At 46.1% G+C, this 19,106-nt stretch overlaps 1 protein-coding gene across 7 annotated transcripts in view; it reads right to left on the bottom strand.

Annotated features, from left to right (window-relative positions):
- Positions 1-18,868, bottom strand: part of LOC127007072 (plexin A3-like) — a 102,381-nt gene extending 83,513 nt beyond the window's left edge. For 6 of the 7 annotated variants that reach the window (XM_050877601.1, XM_050877605.1, XM_050877602.1 and 3 more), the window contains exon 1: positions 18,848-18,868. In XM_050877601.1, the coding sequence (XP_050733558.1) occupies positions 18,848-18,853 (6 nt within the window). In that variant the 5' untranslated portion in view covers positions 18,854-18,868. Of the gene's footprint in view, positions 1-12,934; positions 13,540-18,847 lie in introns of those variants that run through there. The other variant, XM_050877603.1, reaches the window with a different exon arrangement.
- Between the last annotated feature and the right edge of the window lie 238 nt (positions 18,869-19,106).

Below are 19,106 nucleotides of genomic sequence, written 5' to 3'. Positions count from 1 at the left end.
ACATACCCTGAGGCGCTTGAATAAGGTTAGATTCAAGATTCCTCTCCCGATAGACGTTGAGAACCAAGGAAGTAGATAATTTGAGGTTCCCAAAACTCTCTGCGGCAGGAAATAATATAATGTGAAGGTAATCTAGACTATTCTGGAGCGTGGGTGTGTGGGTGGATGAGTGGGTGGAGCATGGGCGTGATGGAAGGCAGGTGGAGTCGATAGGTAAAGGGGATGGAAGAGGATAGACTATGGAAAGGTAAGGTACTGTGATTAGGAAGGGAAGGGGGAATTAATAGGCAAGGTTAGGCAGGTGAAGTAGACAGGTAAACGGGGATGAAAGAAGAAAGGGTGTAGATAGGTGAGGTTACTGTGATTAGGAAGGGAAGTGAGAGATTATAAGGTAAGGTTAAGTAAGGTTGGTGAAGTAGATAGGTAAAGGGTATGTAAGAGGAAAGGCAATGGATAGGTAAGGAATTGTGACTAGAAAGGGAAGGGGGAGATTATAGGTAAGGTAAGGTAGGAAGGTGAAGTAGATGGGTAAACGGGGACGGAAGGGGAAAGGGTGTAGATAGGTGAGGTACAGTGATTAGGAAGGGAAGAGGGAGATTATTATAAGGTAAGGTAAGGTAAGGTAAGGTGTATACTGTGATTAGGAAGGGAATGGGGAAACTATTGATGGGTAAGGTTAGGTATGGTTGGTTGTAGGCAGGTGTAGGAGGAGGCACAGAGAAGCAGAGGTAGAAAGAAGTATATACAGAGGAAGAGGAAGATATAGAGAAGTAGAAAGAGGTAGAGAAATACAGCAGCAGTGAGGTAGAGGTAGAGACAGGTACGATTATCGGTTTAAAGACGCTGGGTGATCCACAGGGAAATTGTGAAGCAAGGTGAGGAAATATGTAGCAAGATATACGGTAACCCCCACCAGGAAATGATCTTAGTCAGCGCTCAGGAAAACATCGATTAAGTGAGGCAATGTGCGGGATACTTTAGCTTACGTATACTAGGAAAAGATGTTGGTCGATGCTCCGGAGAATGTGAATTAATGTGAGGGAATGTGTGGCATCCGTTTAAGGAAATGTTGTAGGTCATTGCTCAGGGAAGAGGAAACATCAAGGAAAATCAGCGTCATAGTTTTGTGGTGACGCGCGGTTTAAAAATGGATAATTCGACCCTCTTTTTCTTATCGTGCTCTTCTTTGTCTTAATTCTCCTCCTATTTTTTTTATATGAAAACTAAAAATTCGACTCCTCTTTTTCTTCTCGTGCTCTTTGTCTTAATTCTCATCCTCCTCCTTTTTTTCCCTCCTCCTCCTATTAAAATTTTTTTTATATGAAAACTAAAAATTCGACTCCTCTTTTTCTTCTCTTCTTCTTTGTCTTAATTCTCCTCCTCCTCCTATTTTTTTTATATGAAACCTGAAAATTCGACTCCTCTTTTTCTTCTCTTCTTCTTTGTCTTAATTCTCCCCCTCTTTTTTCTCCTCCTATTTTTTTATGTGAAAACTGAAAATTCGACTCTTCTCTTTCTTCTCTTCTTCGTCTTAATCCTCTTTTTTTCCTATTTCTCTTCTTTGTTCACCTCTTTCTCCTCCTTTTTTTTTTCTATATCCAAGTCACCATCTTCATTTTCATCCTCTTCCTTTTTCTCCTCCTCCTCCTTCTACTTTTCTTTTCTATATTCCTGTCATCATCTTCATTTTCATCCTCTTCTTTTCCTCCTCCTCCTCCTCCTCTTCTACTTTCCTTTTCTATATCCCTGTCATCATCTTCCTTTTTCTTCTCCTATTTCCCCTCCTCCTCCCACTTTTCTATATTCCAATTATCATCATCATTTTCCTCCTCCTTTTTCTCTATGTGTGTTGTTTGGCAAGGCTAGAAACACCATTATTGTAACCGGTTGTTGTTTCCTCACTTTCCAACGCCTCCCCCTCAAACCCCCTTCCCTTTTACCCCTCCTCCCTCCTTGCTTCCCTCAACTCCCACTCTCTCCTACACCATTCAGAGCTCTAAATACTAAACACTGCATTGGGCGAGGCTGAAACAACGGTATGTATACGATATCTATTCACGTAACGGTGATTTGAATGGTAAACACGACGGACTCTTCACCATACAGACCACCGCCGCTTGTGTGGGTGTCAAGTTCCCCTGGCAACGATACATAAATACTGTGCGAGGCATCGGGGGAAGGAGACACACAGGGGCGGAGACTACCCCCGTACGCCAGGGAGGGACAGCGCATGACGGGACCTGAATGGCGTGGAGGAAGGGGTTATGCCTGAGTGTACATCTTGCATGGCGGAAGGGGAGGCGTGCATGACGAGGAGAGTCTGGGGATCGGCCCGTGCTTGGGAACGTCTAGGTGAGAGGGAGTCAATGTGTGCATGACGGAGGCAGCGGCAGTCATGAGGGATCGTATTCTTGAACGCTTTCGGCTCGGCAAATATTTCCTGGTCAAAGGAGATAAGTTGGGTTCTAATGAGTATCTTTAACGTTTATAGTGCAGAAGCCTAGTCAGACTATCACCAGGCTCATAAAACTACCCATGGATGAAAGAGGAAAGGCAGTGGAGAGGTACGGTACTGTGATCAGGAAAGGAAGGGGGAGATTATAAGGTAAGGTTGGTGAATAGGTAAACGGGGATGGAAGAGGAAAGGCTGTGGACAGGTAAGGTACTGTGATCAGGAGAGGAAGGGGGAGATTATAAGGTAAGGTTGGTGAATAGGTAAACGGGGATGGAAGAGGAAAGGCTGTGGACAGGTAAGGTACTGTGATTAGGAAGGGGAGGGGGTATTAATAGGTACTCTTCCTTATTCTCCTCCTCCTCCTACTTTTCTTTATTCCATTTATCATCTTCACTTTCATCCTCCACTCTTCCTTATTCTCCTCCTCCTTCTACTTTTCTTTATTCCATTTATCATCTTAACTTTCATCCTCCACTCTTCCTTATTCTCCTCCTCCTTCTACTTTTCTTTATTCCATTTATCATCTCCATTTTCATCCTCCTTTTTCAAATGTACCACCGCTGTTGTCGCCTACGTGAGGAGCTGCCCGGCGTGGAGATAAGTTGGGTTCTAATGAGTATTTTTAACGTTTATAGTGCAGAAGCCTTGTCAGACTATCACTAGGCTCATAAACAACCACTGGAAATACCCACAACCCCTACGAAAGCCTTAGCAAATGTGGTGAGGGACCCGAAATGTCTAACCCTGGCCTCTCTACAATCACCAGCACAACTACCCGGCGTGGCTGCGCGGTGGGTCTGTCTGGCCTGCAGCTGATGCCACGTCGAGCAGCGCCTCCGGCAAGTGTGTGACGGATATTGTTGTTGTTTGATGTGATCACAATGGTGTCGAGCAACAAAGGAACCATTTGTTGATGAGCTGCTCAGGTGGTGTTTGGCTGCCGCCTGGTACGAGAGCTATTGAGGCCCAAGCGAGGCTGAGACGTGTGTGAATGCTGGGCAGTGTTCGGGGACTAGAGGCGGCGGACAGACACACAGACAGACAGACAGGGAGGGAGGTCGAGACAGTGTAGCCTATGCTGTGTAGTGTTTGGTGAATGAGAGGAGGCAGACAGACAGACAAACAGACAGACAGGGAGGGAGGCCGAAACGTGTGTATGCTGTGTAGTGTTTGGTGAATGAGAGGAGGCAGACAGACAGACAAACAGACAGACAGGGAGGGAGGCCGAAACGTGTGTATGCTGTGTAGTGTTTGGTGAATGAGAGGAGGCAGACAGACAGACAAACAGACAGACAGGGAGGGAGGCCGAAACGTGTGTATGCTGTGTAGTGTTTGGTGAATGAGAGGAGGCAGGCAGACAGACAGACAGACAGACAGGGAGGGAGGCCGAAACGTGTGTATGCTGTGTAGTGTTTGGTGAATGAGAGGAGGCAGACAGACAGACAGACAGACAGACAGGGAGGGAGGCCGAGACGTGTGTATGCTGTGTAGTGTTTGGTGAATGAGAGGCAGGCAGGCAGACAGACAGACAGACGGAGGGAGGCCGAGACGTGTGTATGCTGTGTAGTGTTTGGTGAATGAGAGGAGGCAGGCAGACAGACAGACAGACGGAGGGAAGCCAAGACCTGTGTATGCTGTGTAGTGTTTGGTGAATGAGAGGAGGCAGGCAGACAGACAGACAGACAGACAGACAGGACGCTCAGGTGGCGGCGTTGCAGGCACTAAATCTAGATAATGCCATGTCCTATCCATGAATGAGAGAGAGAGAGAGAGAGAGAGAGAATGAAGAGAGGAAAGAAATTAGAGAAAGAAAAGATAAAAAGGAAACGAAGCAAAGTAAGGAAGGGAGGGAGAGTATATAATCAAGAAGAGAGAGAGAGAGAGAGAGAGAGAGAGAGAGAATGTCACCAAGGATCGAGTACAAATGAAAACAACGGTCACATTCACCACGCCGAGAAAAACTGAGTCTCATGAAAGTTGAAACCATGCCAGGAGGGAAGAGAGCGAGAGCGAGAGCGCGAGACGGAGACTGAAATGATTGCCCCCAACTCATTACGAAGAAGACTTGCCCCAAAAAATAAAACTCGGGAGTGAAATCAAAGTTGGGAAAGTGGAATCCGAAGTTTGGTAAAGATGAAGAGTAGAAGAGGAGGAGGAGTCAGAGGAAGGGAAACAAACACGAGGCCTTCCTACGATATCCTCCCTCCCTTCCTTCCTCGGGTTATGTAACAGGACCCGCCGCAGGAAGGATCGACTGAGGCGGCGGGAAAATCAACACCAATAGGAAAAGAAACTGCAGCCAACATTGGGAGAACTTAAACTGGTGTTCCTAAACGTCCCGGCCCCTCAACTCCCCTGTTTGAAAAGCCTCCCGTAGAAGTTCCTGAGGTTTACGGACTGTTTGGGGATTCTAGTGACCTCCTTCTTCTTCTTTTGACCTGTAACGCTTTGTATCGCTTCTTAGATAACTTAAACCAGTGTCCCGGCCCTTCAGTGCGCCTGTTTAAGAAGCCTCTCGTAGAAGTCCCTGAGGTTTACATGGACTGTTTGGGGATTCTAGTGACCTTCTTCTTCTCCTTTTGACCTGTAACGTTTTGTATCGCTTCTTAATAACTTAAACCAGTGTCCCGGCCCTTCAGTGCGCCTGTTTAAGAAGCCTCTCGTAGAAGTCCCTGAGGTTTACATGGACTGTTTGGGGATTCTAGTGACATTCTTCTTCTTCTTTTGACCTGTAACGCTTTGTATCGCTTCTTAGGTCCTCCTCCTCTCGTTCCTCTTTCCTTCTTATTCACACACTTTCATCTTCAGTACTGTGTGACTTTCCTAACTGAAAAAAAGTCACTTAATTTCACTTAATCACGCATTTGTGCCCTTTTCCCCCAGCACTGCGCGAGGAACACTTTAGACAGCTTCACCATTCTTCTTCTCTCCGTTTCCTTCTTGTCTCCATACAGCCCCAACACTGTGCAGTTTTACCCGGCTTCTGCATCGTGAACGGAAAAAAAAAACACCCTTGAAAACCCGGTTAATCTTCTCAGTGACCTTGGGAAATATTAATGGGAGCCTCCTGATAAGGTTTAAAAATATGGATCTAACGTCGGTATTCTTGAACGCTCCCACCTCTCACATCAACTATTTCCAAAGGCCAAAAAGGAGATCAATCGGGTTCTAAGGAGTGGTTTATTTGATTCACGGTACAGAGGAAGAGTTGAACTAGCACCAGGGTCATTCAACTACCCCTGAAAATGCTCACAACTCCTACGAAAGCCTTGCCAATATGTGAGTTTGGGGGCAGAAATGTTTAAAAATATGGCCTTGGTAAAACCCATATAGCGAAGGGAAGTAACCAAGTGAATCCTCCTCCTCGCTTTTAACAACCCCGAACCGACACAGGACCCGCATAGCACTAGGAGGGCGAGGTGGGGGGGATGGATGGGGGGAAGGACACTGACGCTTCACCCCAACCCCATCCACTCTCCCATCTCTTCCTGCCCATTCCCCACTCACCCCCATCACCAGCCCAGCCCAGCCACGCCCCACCCCACGACACTTCCCATGACCAATTTAGAGAGGAGAGGCGCCGCGCTGCCCACCAGGAAAATGATGGAGGTATAGCAACACACACCATCACCACTACCATCACCACACCATCACCACTACCATCACCACACCATCACCACTACCATCACTACACCATCACCACACCATCACTACACCATCACCACACCATCACTGCCTCGTCCTAACCACACTTCGTCTCCAACCCAACCTCACATAAACATTTCTCATGATCAATTTAGAGACGAGAGAGGCGCCGTGCAGTCCAACAGATTCACAGTGCAAGGAAAGTGGAGTTCTGGGAGTGGAGGGAGAGCTGCCACCATCATCCACATTACCACCACAGCCACCCACTCCACCTCCTTCTGCTCAGCCTCACTCAAACACTTCTCATGGCAAATTCAGAAACGAGAGAGACGCCACATTGTCCAAGATCGACACCGAGTAGACAAAACAGTGAAGGAAGAGTTACTGCCACACTCCACAACCACCCACTCCATCTCCACCTATCCAACTTCACACAAACACTTCTCATGGCAAATTTAGAAACGAGAAAGACGCCACATTGTCCAAGATCAACACCGAGTAGACAAAATAGTGGAGGAAGAGTTACACGCATATTCCACATCACTTCCACAACCATCCACTCCATCTCCACCTATCCAGCTTCACACAAACACTTCTCATGGCAAATTTAGAAACGAGAAAGACGCCACATTGTCCAAGATCAACACCGAGTAGACAAAATAGTGGAGGAAGAGTTACACGCATATTCCACATCACTTCCACAACCATCCACTCCATCTCCACCTATGCAGCTTCACACAAACACTTCTCATGGCAAATTTAGAAACGAGAAAGACGCCACACAGCCCAGAATCAACAAGTAGACAAAAGAGTGGAAGAGTTACTGCCACACTCCACATCACACTCCTCAACCACCCACTCCATCTCCTCACACCCAACCTCACACAAACACTTAACAAATTTAGAACGAGAGACACCACACAGCCCAGAATCGAAAAGTAGAAAAATAGTGGAAGAGTTACTGCCACACTCCACATCACACTCTACAACCACCCACTCCATCTCCTCACACCCAACCTCACAAACACTTAACATGACTAATTTAGAGACGAGAGAGGCGCCGTGCAGCCCAACCAAGAGCCACAGAGAACAGGGAGAACAGCACCATCCACCACTCCACCACCAACGTCAACAACACAACAAAAGCAACATAGCACCACCACCACCACTAACACTACCACCACCACTCCAGCCCGCCACACACACTCCCAGACACATCCTATGACCAATTTAGCGTCTAGGCGCCACGCAGACCGCCAGATCCATGTTACTAAGAGGCGAAATAGTGTCGGTGTGGAGGCAGAGTAAAGCCAGGAAACAGCTTCACCAGCACACCCGGCACGCCACACTACGCCAGCCCCCCCACCCCCCCCCTGCCCCCAGTTCGAGCCCCGCTAAGCCCACAGACCCCACAACGCTCACACCACAGTCAAGGTTCCGTCCTCAAGTAATAATGTAGCTGAAAAAATGAGGAAATGTTACGCGATATCAAGTTTCATTCACTGGTGCGCGTTTTTATGATTCCGAAAGATTGACACAGACAAAAACAGGGAGAGATAAGATAAAGACGGACATGTGAGACAGATAAAGATAAACACACACACACACACACACACACACACACTCCCCCCCCCAAAAAAAAAAAAAAAAAAAATCAACATCAAAAAGAATACCTAATCATCTCAAACAACAACAACAACAACAATAACAATAATGAAGCTAATAAACAAGAACGCAAACTTTTTACCTCTCTCTCTCTCTCTCTCTCTCTCTCTCTCTCTCTCTCTCTCTCTCTCTCTCTCTCTCTCGCGGCGTGGGTTGAGTCACACTAGAACACACACACCCGCCCCTGCAGCATCCCCTGGGGGCGCCGGCAACACAGGGGGAGGCGGAGATGACAGGGCGTGAGGGAGAGGACAGGGGTGAAGAAGGAGTGAGGGGGGAGAGGGGGAGAGATGACCATGTGCTGTCTAAAGGGAAAAAGTGAGGGGGGTGAAAGGGATGAGAGGAAAGAGGTGAGGGGAAGGGGGTAAGCGAGGTGATAGGGAGGAAGGGAGGGAAAGGGAGGGGTAAGGGAGGAAGGGAGAGGAAAAGTAAGGGAGGTGTCAGAAGGGAATGAAGTGAGTATAAGATGGGTGCATATTATAGAGGTGAAAAGGGGTATGTGGGGGGGGTGAATAATAGGGGGGAGGGAGGTGTTTTGTATCGGCGAAGGGGGGAGGGTGTGTGTGTGTGGGGCAGGAGGAGGGGGGAGGGTTGGAATGAATGACTACTGGGTGTGTGGGAAAGGGGAAGGGAGAGGAGGGGGCGCTATAGAAGGGGTGATGATGTGTGAAATGAGACGTGTGTGTGTGTGTGTGTGTGTGTGTGTGTGTGTGTGTGTGTGTGTGTGTGTGTGTGTGTGTGTGTGTGTGTGTGAGGGTGTTGGCGTGATAAGCTGCGTGGTGGTGGTGGTGATGGAAAAGAAATGGTGATGACGTAGGAAGTCGTGGTAATGATGATGGTGGTAATGAGAGGTATTGGAAGTGGTGGTGATTGAAGTGGTGATGAGCAGTAATATATGTGGTGATGATGGTGGTGGTGGTGGTGGTGATGATAATGAGGAAAGAAATGATGGTGTCATACTGAAAGAAATGGTGATGATAATGGTGATGAAAGTAGTGGTGATGGTGATGAAAGTGATGGTGGTGGTGATTAAGATGATGATGATGATGATGATGGTGGTGGTGAGGATAATGAGGAAAGAAATGATGGTGTCATACTGAAAGAAATGGTGGAGATGGTGATGAGTGATGGTGGTGAGGATAATGAGGAAAGAAATGATGGTGATGGTCATACTGAAAGAAATGGTGATGATAATGGTGATGAAGTGGTGGTGATGGTGATGAAAATGATGGTGATGGACATACTGAAAGAAATGGTGATGATAATGGTGATGACGTGGTGGTGATGGTGATGAAAATGATGGTGATGGTCATACTGAAAGAAATGGTGATGATAATGGTGATGAAGTGGTGGTGGTGATGGTGATGAAGGTGGTGATGGTGGAGGGTAATGGAGAAGAGATGTCAGGGAGTAATTACCAGGCCTCCAACATAACCCAATTTAACCTTCCTCCTCCTCCTTCCATGCCTTGCCCTATATACAGACCCTGGAACATGCCTCTCTCTCTCTCTCTCTCTCTCTCTCTCTCTCTCTCTCTCTCTCTCTCTCTCTCTCTAATACAATCTCCCACACAATGTACTCTGTTGATTCTCTCTCTCTCTCTGACGGTAATTTTCTCATCCACCTATATTTAATTTTCTACCTACTTATAACAATAATACCTAATAACAATAATAATAATAATAATAATAATAATAATAATAGCTCATCTTTCCTACGATCTTAATCTAATATCTTATCATAAAAACATCCTCTCTCTCTCTCTCTCTCTCTCTCTCTCTCTCTCTCTCTCTCTCTCTCTCTCTCTCTCTCTCTCTCTCTCTCTCTCTCTCACCTGGGCAACGCTTCCTCACCCATACCTGTCTCTAATTAATGGTGTCTCCTCTGCATAATTAGATACACCTTGCCTGAGGGGCTGAGAGGCAGGTGTGTGTGTGTGTGTGTGTGTGTGTGTGTGTGTGTGTGTGTGTGTGTGTGTGTGTGTGTGTGTGACGAAGTGAAAAAAACGGAAGGGAATTACCCACAACGTTGAATCATTGCTAAATAAAGAAATAGAGAAAAAAAAGAAAGAAAAAGGAAGATAAAAAGAGGAATACCTGCTTGAGGGAAGTGCCAGATGGGGTTATTTTCAGAGAGAGAGAGAGAGAGAGAGAAAGAGAGAGAGAGAGCATTCATTCATTACTCTAATCAGTGTGTAATCATTCGTCTCCCTCTTCACTTATCTCACGAATGACAGCCGGAGAGCGTCACCCCCCCCCCCTCTCTCTCTCTCTCTCTCTCTCTCTCACACACACACACACACACACACACACACACAAGGCAACAGGTGAATATTTGTGAAGCTTCCCATCAATCACAGCCCCATCAAACCATACCTTCTCCCTCTTCCCCTTCTCCCCACCCCTTCAAACTTAAAAGACAAACAGATACACGCTCAAGACAAAAATCAAGTACTCGGGTAAACATAAACTCTCGAAAAAAATGCATACAGATGAAAGGTAAACAGTCCCTCCCTTCCCTATTACCATATCTTGCCTCTCCCTTCATATTTTCCCTTTTTCTCCCTTCTACTCCCTCCCCTACCCCGGTTTTTTCTCCCTTTTTACTCTCATCTCAAACTCTCCTTTCCCCCCTATGGTCTCCCCTCAAAATCTTTCCCCCGCTTCGTTTCTCTCCCCTTTCTCCCCCTCTCTGTTTCTTTGCCAATCAGTTTCATTTCTTTTATTTCTCTCCCTGCTCCCCCCTTTCTCCCCTCTCCCTGATTTTTTTTTGTTCTTATTTTCCTCTCCCCCTCTTCAATAGTCCCCCCATAACTTCATTTCCTTTTCGTTACTCCTCGTTTTTTTCGTTCCTATTTTTCCAATCAGTTTCTCTTCTTTTTTTTCCTTCCTTCTCCCAATCTTTCTCTGTTTTCATGTTTACTGTTTCTTCTCCAATTCTTTCTTTCATTATCTCTTCCTCTTCTCCTCTTCCTATCATTTCTTTCTTTCTCCCTTCTTTATATCTCTTCTCATCCCTATCCTTCAGTTATCATCAATTCTCCTCCCTTCTCTATCTCCTTTCCTGTCCTCACCACAAGTATACACACCACCGTACATAGGCCTATCAATTCCTCCTATTCCCTTATCCTCCCTTTCCTATCATATTTCCCTCCCCCATTCCCCCTCTCCTTCCTCACCACCAAAAGTACAGTCATCAACATAGGCCTCTCTCTCTCTCGACTCCGGAAACACTAACTGCCGGGGAAAACCAAGAAACACTGAGGCAACACAACTAAATAAGCGGAACCTCAAGTCTTGCCTAACACTGCACGCTGGGGGAAAGAGAAAAACCAAGACGCGTGGTTGGTGACTAACCCACCCCCTCCTCCTCCTCCTGTTACGACTTCTATTCCTCCCTCCTCTACCTCGTCCTCCCTTCCTCTTCCCCTCTCTAGCCTAGCGTTAACCTGTCTACATGTGACTAAGCTATCCTCTTCCTTCCCCTCTTCCTACTACCACTGTTACAAAAGATTTTATATATATACTACTACAACTACTAACAATGATCTTATATATGGTTAGGTTAGGTTAGGTCTCTGCTGCACCTCCCTCCTGTACCTAATCTTCTCCTACTTACTAAACTACAAAGGTCTTATTATGGTTAGGTTAGGTTATAGATCTATGCTGTATATTTCACCTCCCTCCTGTACCTAATCTTCTACTTACTATACTACAAAGGTCTTATTATGGTTAGGTTAGGTTATAGATCTATGCTATTTCACCTATCTCCTGTACCCCTTCGTCCCATCCTCTTCCCTATCCTAACCTAACCTAGCCTCAAACTGTTCTCTTCCTTCTCCTCCTCCTACTACTACCAAAACTATCAACATTCTTATATATGTTTAAGTTAGGTTAGATCTTTCCTAGTACTCCATCTCCCTCCTGTATACCTCTTCCACCCATCCTCTACCTCTGTTCCTCCTCCTCCCCTTTACCTTCCTACCCACCCAACCGCTATCCCACCCTTCCACCCACACACCTACCCATCACGCCAAGGTCCCTATTCCCTCTCCCCACACTATTCTGTCTTCTCCTCCTCCTTCTTCCAGTATGGTTATCATGAGGATGGGAGGCATGCTGTGAATGTTTAATCCAAGCTTTCTGGGGCGCACGTACTGAATGTCACACACACGAAATGAAAATGTTGTCGAATGTTGGTAAGATAGAAGAATTTTTAATGATGGAGTATGATGAAATAAGAACAATACGTACTGAACAAATTGATACACACACACACACACACACACACACACACACACACCATACGGAAACATTGAAAGTATACATAGGTTTGAGGAATGATGATGATGAAATGTGATGAATTAAGGACACTACCAAATGGAATGAAGGTAAAACACACACACACACACACACACACACACACACACACACACACATCATACCAAAACGTTGCCAAAGGTATACATAGGTTTGAGGAATGATAATGATGAAATATGATGAAACAAGGACAAAATGGAAAGAAGGTATCACACACACACACACACACACAAGGGAAATGAACAGAAGCCTGACGGAGGGCCACAAACCTATACGAGCAATTCTAAGGCCTAAATAAACCTATAAAAGCCCAACACACCGTAACCAGCCCAGCCCGAGCCAAGCCCAGCCCTGGACGAGCCAAGTCTCTCTCTTTCTCTCTCTCTCTCTAACGAAGGTGGGGAGGAAGAGAGGGTGGAGGAGTAGGAGGAGGTGGAGGAAGGAGATGTATGGGAAGAAACGAGTTGTAATGGAAATGTGTGGGAAAAGATTCTCTCTCTCTCTCTCTCTCTCTCTCTCTCTCTCTCTCTCTCTCTCTCAAAAGTAAAGGCATGGTTCTCAAGTAGACTCAATCACGTTCACACACACACACACATACCAAGAAATAAAAAAAAAGGCCGTGGATAGCAACAATAGAGAGAGAGAGAGAGAGAGAGAGAGAGAGAGAGAGAGAGAGAAACATTCCACCTCTTCACCCCAACACACACACACACTTATACAAAACCCAACACGTGACAACAAATTCCATTGAGGCCCCGTTGAGAAAGCTGACAAACACCCCTTTTAAAGCACACACACCCCCCCAACACACACACACACACACAAACGCACACACATCCCTCCATCTTACCTCCTTATCCAACGTGATCCAAATAATACGCGGAGAGAAGAAGGAGGAGGAGGAGGTAAGGCGCTTCAAGAGGGTGTGTGGGGGAGAGAAGAAGGGGAGAGAGGGGAGAGAGAGTAGGGGTGACGCACTGCCTTGTCTCTCTCTCTGTCTCTCCACCACCACCACGACCACCACCACACCTGCTAACTCACTCCACCACTACCACACTTCAGGCCGCTTCCACACCTCCACCACAGCCTCACTAGCACTGCACACACTCGGAATTCCTCGCAGGTGGATCTAGAGGCGTCGCAGGGCCCCAGAAAAGCCTCAGGGAGAAGTTATTAAGGTTGGAACTGCCACCAGCGAGCACCGCCGCCACTACACACGCCCTTACCACCCTGCCTTGCCACACGTTTTTCCTCTTTTCTTTACTTTCCTCACGTTACTCCACCCGTGCCGGTTAAGGGGAGCATGTCTAAGGGTGGATGCACGTCTGGGGGAGGTGACGAAGGCGTGGGTGAAGGGGTAACGCTGATACGAGGGTGGGAAATAAGGGTTAGGGTGCGCAGACGGGTACCTCCCTTTCCTACGGCCGCTCAGAGCACACTGCCAGCCAACTGTTCCTGCCTCCCTCCCTTGCCTTCCTCCCTCCCTGCCTCCCCAGTCTCCCTTACCTCCCTCCATGCCTCCCCAGCCTCCCTTCCCTCCCTACCTACCTCCCTGGCTCTCTTCCTCCCTCCCTGTCTACCCAGTCTCCCTCCCTACCTCCCTCCCCTGACGACCAGATACCTCCCTCCCTTCCCTACCTCCCTCCCTCAAGCCTAGCCAAGCCTACCTCTCTTCTCCTCTGCCTACCTACCTACCTTTCCCTCCTCTTCCCTGTCCCTTCCTCTCTCTCTCTCTCTCTCTCTCTCTCTCTCTCTCTCTCTCTCTCCTCTCATAACCTGGTCTATTTGTTACGATTAGTCATTATATCTTCCCTGCTCGTTTGTCTACTGAGCTCTATGACTGTATTCGTCTGCCCACTTTAGTTTGATCTTCGTTTGTTTTGTTTTGTTTTCTTTGTTTTGTTTTCTTTATTTCGCCTCCTCTTCGTTTTCTTCTTCCTTTTTATATCTTTGTTGTTCTTTGTCTTCCTGTTTTTCTTCCACTCTCCTCCGTTTTTTCCCATTTTTCATAATTTTGGTTCTTGTTTTCCTTCCCCTTTTCCTTCCTTTCTCCTTTCTTTGTTTCTCCTATTTTCATCTTTACTGTTCATTCTTTCTCTTTTCTCCTCTTCGTTTCTTCCTTTTAAATCTGTTGTTCCCTTCTTCCTTCCCGTTTTCTTTCCTTTCTAGTTATTTTTTCCTCCTTTCTCCTTCTCTTCGTTATTTTTTCCATTTTTGATAATTTATGTTCTTGTCTTTCCTCTTTTCCTTCATTTCTAGTTACTTTAGTTTCTCCTTTTTGTTCATCTTCACTGTTCTTGTTTTCATCCTTCCTTCCTATCTTCCTTCTTTCTCCTCATCTTCGTTATTTTTTCATTTTTATCTATTCTTCTTTTCCTTTCCCCCTTTTCCTTCCAACCTTCTTTCTTTGTTTCTTCTTTTAGTTCATCTTTACTGTTCTCGTCTTTCTTCCTTCTCGTTTTCCTTCCTTCCTATCTTCCTTTCTCATCTTCGTCTCTTCCATATTTATCTATTTTTCTTCTTTTCCTTCCCGTTTTCCTTCCGTTCTTCACAATTTCTTAGTTTCTCTATTTCTCATCTTTATTACTCTTGTGTTTCTTTCTTCCCGTTTTCCTTGAGTTGACAGTAGTTATGATTTGTGAGATTTTGTGTTCCTTTTCCCTTTCATTCTTCTCCTTTTCCTTCCTTCCTTTCTCCTTCTATTCATTTTTTTTTTCTTTTCCTTCCCGTCTCCCTTCCTCCTCCTCTTCGTTTCTACTTTATTCATCTTTATGTGGTTATGATTTGTGGTGGTGTGTGTGTGTGTGTGTGTGTGTGTTCTCCTTTCCATACGCTTCGCTTTTCTTTCTTCTTTTTTCTCTCTTTGTCGCTGGTCACGCTCAGCTCCCGCCAACAATCACTCTTTCTCGTTCCTTGCAACAATCGCTTCCACTGTCTCGCTATTATGCAACTAATGTCTTCTTGGCTTGCTATTTATCTCTTCGCTTGAGTTGACTAGTGATTTTGTTGTTGTTATATATATGCATTTCTTTCTTTCTTGCAAACTTTTCCTTTTCTACTTATCTCTCCTAGTTTTCCTTTCCTTTTCTTTTCTTTGTCATATATGCATTCCTTCCTTCCTTCTTTGCTTTCTTTCTTTCTTGTTTACTTTTCCATTTCTCTTCTCTTTCCTCTTTACTTTTTACTTCTCTTTCCTAGTTTTCCTTTTCTCTTCTCTCTTTTTTGTTATATATTCCTTCCTTCCTTCCTTTGCTTTCTTTCTTTCTTGCTAACCATTCCTTTACTCTCCTCTTTTCTCTCTACCTCTTTTCCTTCTCTCCTTTTCCTTTCCGTCTCTTTTCTTTTTATCTCTCCCAGTTTTGCTTTCCTTCCTTCCTTCCTTCCTTGCTTTCTTTCTTTTTTGCTAATTTTTCCTTCTCTTCTCCTTTCTCTTTACCTCTTTTTCTCAGTTTTCTTTTCTTTCTCTCTCCTTTCCGTCTCTGTTCACTCTCCTTCTCTCACAGTTTTCCTTTCCTTTTCTCTGCCTATTTTTTTTCCTTTATCTCTCTTCCTCTCTTGTCCTTTCCTTCTTTCCTTCCGTTTCATCTCCCTTCCTTCCTTCCTACTCCTCCCATCCATCTTCCCACCTCTCCCCACCTCCTTTAACTCCTCCTCCCCTCCCCATCCCTCGCGTCTCCCTCCTCACCTTTCCTCCCTCCTTGTTTTCCTCCCCTACACATCCTTCCTCTCCTTCCTAATCCTCCTCCTCCTCCCTTCCTCCGTCTTTTCCCCTTTCCTCTCCTCACCTTTCATTTTTACCTCCCTTCCCTATATTTTTCTTATCTTTCTCTCATCCTTCTTCCCTTTATTACCATTCCTTTGTCTTCCCCTTCTTCCCTACCGTCCCCTTCCCCTCCTCCCATCTCCTTCCCTTCTTCCGTCTTTCCGTCCGATCTCTCTCCTTTCCTTTCCTTTTTTCCTCCCTTTTCTATTTTTTCTTATTTCTTTTCTCCTCCACCCCTTTATTTCCATTCCTTCCTCTTCCATCCCCCTCTTCTCCCTTCCCTTCCCCTTCCCCATCGTTACCTACCAGTTCCCCCTTCCCCTCCTTTCTCCTCACCCCTTCTCCTCCTTATCTATTCCTCCCTCCCGCCCCCTTCCTATCGTTACCTACCAGCTCCTACTTCCATTCCCTTTCCCTCCACCCCTCCCCACCTTTCCACCTCTCCCCTCCCCTTCCCTCCCCATCACCTCCGTAACCTCGGGGTCAACCACAGGTACGTTACATTGAAAGGCCCCCCTCCCCTCTTCCCTTACCCTCCCCATTTCCCCAACCTTTCTCTCCACCTCTACCCCCTCCCTTCACTCTTTTTCTCTCTCCCTTCCCTTCCTTCCTTGCCTTCCAGATCCTCGTCCAACTTTTTTTTCTCTCTCCTCCCTTCCCTCCTCTTCCTTTCCTCCTCCTCATCTCCCCCTTTTCCTCCACCTCTACCCTTCCCTTCGTCTTACCTCTCTTTTTTTTTCTCTCCCTTCCCTTCCTTGCCTTCCTCCAGTCACTCGCCTAATTTTTTTCTCTCTCCCTCTCTCCTTTCTTCCTCCTCCACCTCTACCTCCACCCAGAACTCCTCTTCACGTTACCCCCTCCCTCCCTCCCTTCCTCATCCCTCCATTCCATCTCTGCCTGTCCCTGAACCCTCCCTCCCTCTCCTCCCCTTCCCTTCCCTTCCTCCTCGCCTCGCCGCCGCCCCGAGGACCACACTGGGGACCTGACCCACGCCAGAGAACCCTAATTACTGTGTCTGTCTGTATGTCTATTCTCCTTCAGGATTCTCTCTTCTTCCTCCTCTTCTTTATTCTTCCTCAGAGGTAAATGTTGGTCTGTTTGTGTCTCTTTTTCTTCAGTGTTTTCATTTTCATCGTTGTCGTCGCTGTTGTTATGTTGTTTGCTACGTTTATTTGCCTCTTCCTCCTCCTCCTCCTCCTCTGCCTTTTCTTCTTCCTCTTCGTCTTCTTCCTCAGAGGTAAACGTTGGTCTGTTTGTGTCTCTTTTTCTTCGTGTTTTCGTTTTCATCCTTGCCCTCGCTGTTATGTTGTTTGCTATGTTTAAATGCCTCTTCCTATTAATCTTCTTCCTTCTTCCTCTTCGTCTTCTTCCTCAGGTAAACGTTGGTCTGTGTTTTTGTTTGTTCTTCTTTACTGTTTTCGTTTTCATCTTTGTCCTCACTGTTGTTATGTTATTTGCTAGTTTAAATGTCTTCTCCTCCTCCTCCTCCTCCTCTTCTTCTTCTTCCTCAGAGGTAAACGTTGGTCTGTGTTTTTGTCTGTTCTTTACTGTTTTCGTTTTCATCCATTCCCTCATTGTTGTTCTGTTATTTGGTACGTTTAAATGTCTTCTCCTCCTCCTCCTCCTCTTTTTCCTCTTCTTGTTTTTCCTCAGAGGTAAACGTTGGTCTGTGTTTTGTTTGTTCTTCTTTACTGTTTTCGTTCTCATCCTTTCCTTCACTGTCGTTAAGTTATTTGCTACGTTTACCTGACTCCTCCTTCTCGTCCTCCTCCTCTGAGCTAAACGTTGGTCTCTGTCTGTGTGTTCTCTTCTTTCCTGTTCTCCTCGTTCTCATGTTCTTGTCCTTGCTATGGTTATGTTATTTGCGTCTTCCTCCTATACATCATCACCTCCATCATCATCATTATCTTCGCTATATGTAGGTCTGTGTGTCTGTTCCTCTTCCTCTTCTTTATTCTCACTAAGGTTATGTTATTTGCTGTCTTCTTATGCCTTCTCTTTCTCTTTCTCTTTCCCCTTCTTCTTCTTCTTCTTCTTCTTCTTCTTCTTCTTGCTCTTCCTCTTCTTCTTCTTCTTCTTGCTCTTCCTCTTCTTCTTCTTCTTCTTCTTCTTGCTCTTCCTCTTCTTTTTCTTTTTCTTCTTGCCCTTCTTCTTCCGATATATACGTATAGGCCTATTTATTAACCTTTCTTCACATCATCTTCATCATTCTCGTCCTCGTTGTATGTTCGTGCGTGTGTCTCCTCCTCAGTGTCCTTGTCATCCTTCTCTTCCTCCACGCTGCGAATTTCCAGGATGTGCGCTGTTCACCTTTCCTGAGAACTGGGAGGGATGCTGAGGGCTGGGGGCTGCAGGGTCTGGGGTTAGGGGTCTGGGGGGTGGGGGCTGAGAGGGGGGGGGGTCTGGGGTCTGCCTTCAGGGTAATGGGCCGCCGCGGATCAAGGTCTCTCGTGCTTAGGCGTTAAAGTCCCAGCGATAAAATGTTCCCACCAAGAATCGTCGTCGCCGCCTCTGCATGGCTCATCTCCTTCTCTCTCTCTCTTCCCTTTATCTCTCTCTCCTCACTTATTGTTCTTTCCTTCTCTCCTCTTTCTTCTCTCTTTTCCCAATACCTCCTCTCCCTTAAATTTTCCTTCCCATATCTTTTTCCCTTTACCTCTCCTCCCCATATGTCCTTTCCTTCTCTCTTTCTCTTTTCCTTCCTTCTTGTCTTTTCCTTCTCTCCTATCCTCCCATCCTTTCCCTTCTTCACTCCTTTCTTTCCCCTCCTCCTTCCCTCCTTCCCTTCCCCTCTTCCTTACCTTTTTTCCATTCCCTTTCTCCTTCCCTTCTTTCTTTCTCCCTCCTCCTTATCTCCCTTCATTCCCCTTCTCCTTCCTTCCTTCCCCTCCTTCTTCCCTCCAATTCCTCTCTTCCCATCCATCTTACCATCAACATCAACATCATTATCAGTCATCAGTCCACTGTTTATGAGTCATGCTGTAGAATTCCTGTAAATACCTTCATGTTATCACGCCCTCAAGAAGCTGATAGACGGCCACGAGACATCACAGGTGGGCCAGGTGTCAGCATCCAGGTGTTGATAGTTACCTGTGGGAGAAGAGAAAGGTGTTAGGTTCCGTAAATATAAAAGGTAGTTGTTTTGTTACTTTTTTTTTTGTTATAGAGGCAGCTCATGGACAAAATACAGATTAAGCAAACAAATATGAAAGCCTATTGGTGGTATTCCTGCAAACAGTTCTATGGTAGCTGAAAAAGG

The sequence above is a fragment of the Eriocheir sinensis genome, chromosome 34 (genome assembly GCF_024679095.1).
Source record: "Eriocheir sinensis breed Jianghai 21 chromosome 34, ASM2467909v1, whole genome shotgun sequence".
In the NCBI taxonomy this organism is placed as follows: domain Eukaryota; kingdom Metazoa; phylum Arthropoda; class Malacostraca; order Decapoda; family Varunidae; genus Eriocheir; species Eriocheir sinensis.
Note: the sequence above shows the minus strand (reverse complement) of the source record. Positions and strands in the feature narration are given on the sequence as shown.